Source organism: Chanos chanos, chromosome 14 (genome assembly GCF_902362185.1).
Source record: "Chanos chanos chromosome 14, fChaCha1.1, whole genome shotgun sequence".
Classification (NCBI taxonomy): Eukaryota; Metazoa; Chordata; class Actinopteri; order Gonorynchiformes; family Chanidae; genus Chanos; species Chanos chanos.
In genome coordinates this window covers 5,969,298-5,971,797 of record NC_044508.1, presented here as the reverse complement: position 1 = coordinate 5,971,797, position 2,500 = coordinate 5,969,298, and the positions used below count along the sequence as shown (strand labels likewise).

Genomic DNA, 2,500 nt, shown 5'->3' with positions numbered 1-2,500 from the left:
AACATACACATCCTACACACATTTCTTCATCTTTCTTTTCTTACCTCAGCTTTCAAAACTTAAGCTTTATCCTTCATTTGACCCCCAGTAACAGACCTCAGCTTATTCTGACTAACCTATTCTAGAATTCCCCTCATGAATCAGGAGAAATGCTTTCTCTAAATACAGGGAGGGAGCCAAAAGCAGGATAGAAAAAAGAGAGAGATGTTCTGCTGACTGAGTGAAGGTAGACAGACCACAGTGGTCAGACTGTGTGGTTAGCATAGCTTCTAACTTTGAGCCGCCTGGCGCCCTGTGTACACGAACATACACGCACATGCACACGCGCACACACTCACTCGCTCACTCACACACACATACACACACACACACACACACACACTCACACAAACACACACACACAAACACATGCACGCACACACTCACACTCACACACACATACACGCGCGTGCACGCACACACTCACTCGCGCTCACACACACACGCGCACCCACACACTCACTCACTCGCTCCCTCACACACACATACACACACACACAAACACATGCACGCACACACTCACACACACATACACGCACGTGCGCGTACGCACTCACTCACATGCACTCGCTCACACACACTCACTCACATGCACTTGCTCACACACACACACACACACACACACACACACACCACACTCACTCACATGCACTCGCTCACACACACACACACACACACTCACTCACATGCTTCTTCCTCAGAGTCCTCTCTCTCTGAACTCGGTGATCTGACTAATCAAATGACTGAAAAGGAAAGAGACAGTTTTGTAGTCCATTATGCTGCCTTTACCGGCTCGTCTGATTTACACAATCGTGTTTGTATTGGATTGTCGCCAAACGCGGTGGAGAGGTTCGACTAACTCCCTGTCTGACCTCCCCTGTTTCTGTGTATCTGTCATGTTAGGAATTTTAGTTTTCTTATCTTCGTAAATCATACATACTTTGCATTTGTTTTTCTCAGAGAAACTGGCTTTTTAGGTTGTCAGTTTCGTTAATGCTTGACAATGTGCTGAACATAGATACATGTTTTCTTTGAAGGAACCCTTGATTGATTGATTGATTGATTGATTGATTGATTGATTGATTGATTGATTGATTGATTGATTGATTGATCGATCGATTGATATGTCAAATTTCAGCTGTCCAGGAGGAACGACAGAGGGCCAAGGACCGTAATGAGAACGAAGTTGAGTCTACTTGCTGTGCCCACGAAGACATGCCCGTAGAGAAGATTCTGGAAGCCGAATTAGCTGTGGAGCCCAAGACAGAGACATACATTGAGACAAACCTGGGCGTGCCCACCAATTCAGTGAGTCTAACTCCTTACATTTTACCTCCCACTCATCATTTAGCACAAGTTTACATTTTTGGGTGGAGAAACATTTGGTCCACATTTGGCAGGTTTCTTCAGCCAAAACTTTTTTTTTTTTCTTTTTGATCACGCTTCTGCCGTAATGTAAAGGAGTTTTCTGTTCCCCTGAAATACTGAAATGAGAGCATTGAAACCAAAAGAAAAAAAAAAAAAAGGGCAAAAAATGACGTGTAATTGGGAGAGATTGATGGGCTCAGGATATGAAAAGATGTGAAGCGTCTTGGGGAAAAGTTTGTGGATGAATAGTTACTATAAGAGTAAATGGGGGTTATTTTTAACTTGATGGAAGCGGACATGGTGAAGTCTGACAGTAAGTGGGTCCCAGTGGATGGACTGCCAGACTTCTACATAGTGAAGCACTTTAAGTTTTTTAGGGCTTCTACACAACACCATTGATAGCTGATGGGAAATTGCGAAGGGAGCTATGGGAAATTTCCTGAAGGACAAAGTGCAAGGACATTAGCTAAGTGGTCACTTACATCTGTAAATGTGAGAGAAAAGAAAAAAGAAGAGTGAAACTGTGAAAGGGTGCGTGTGGTTAACTGTTCGCTCTGGTGGAGATCCATTTCATTCAGTGAAAGGCATCCAGAAAAGAAATCAACCAAAGCCACAAATGCGTCTCGGCACTTCTAGAGCAGAAGCTATTTGTGTGCTAAGCACTTTGCTGGAGATATTTTTTAACTATTTTTCTCTACCAGTGGGATGGTTATTCCCAAATGTCTTTTTTCATAACATTGAATATTGTTCCATTGAAACTCCAACCACAATAGGAATCCTATGGAAGTGCATGGAACCATAGCCATGTTCATTAATCATTAGCCTGCTCTTCCATAACCGGTTTTCCTGGTAGTTTGAAGGACCTGCCCGTTGAGTGTGCGTAGCTGTTGCGGCGAGACATCTTGTGTTCTTCTGTTTGAAGTCTTTTACGCTCACCTTTTTTTAAAATTTGTTTTGTTTTCACCCTCCAGCCAAACGACCCAGTCACCAACATCTGCCAAGCAGCGGACAAACAGCTTTTCACTTTAGTCGAGTGGGCCAAACGCATTCCGCATTTTTCCGACCTTCCGCTCGACGACCAGGTCATCCTCCT

At 43.8% G+C, this 2,500-nt stretch overlaps 1 protein-coding gene across 3 annotated transcripts in view; it reads left to right on the top strand.

Annotated features, from left to right (window-relative positions):
- Nucleotides 1-2,500, top strand: part of rxrab (retinoid x receptor, alpha b) — a 35,971-nt gene that overhangs the window by 28,632 nt on the left and 4,839 nt on the right. For all 3 annotated transcript variants that reach the window (XM_030791220.1, XM_030791221.1, XM_030791222.1), the window contains 2 exons: nucleotides 1,178-1,347; nucleotides 2,379-2,500. The exon at nucleotides 2,379-2,500 is cut by the window's right edge and continues 8 nt beyond it. In XM_030791220.1, the coding sequence (XP_030647080.1) occupies nucleotides 1,178-1,347; nucleotides 2,379-2,500 (292 nt within the window). The remainder of the gene's footprint in view (nucleotides 1-1,177; nucleotides 1,348-2,378) is intronic.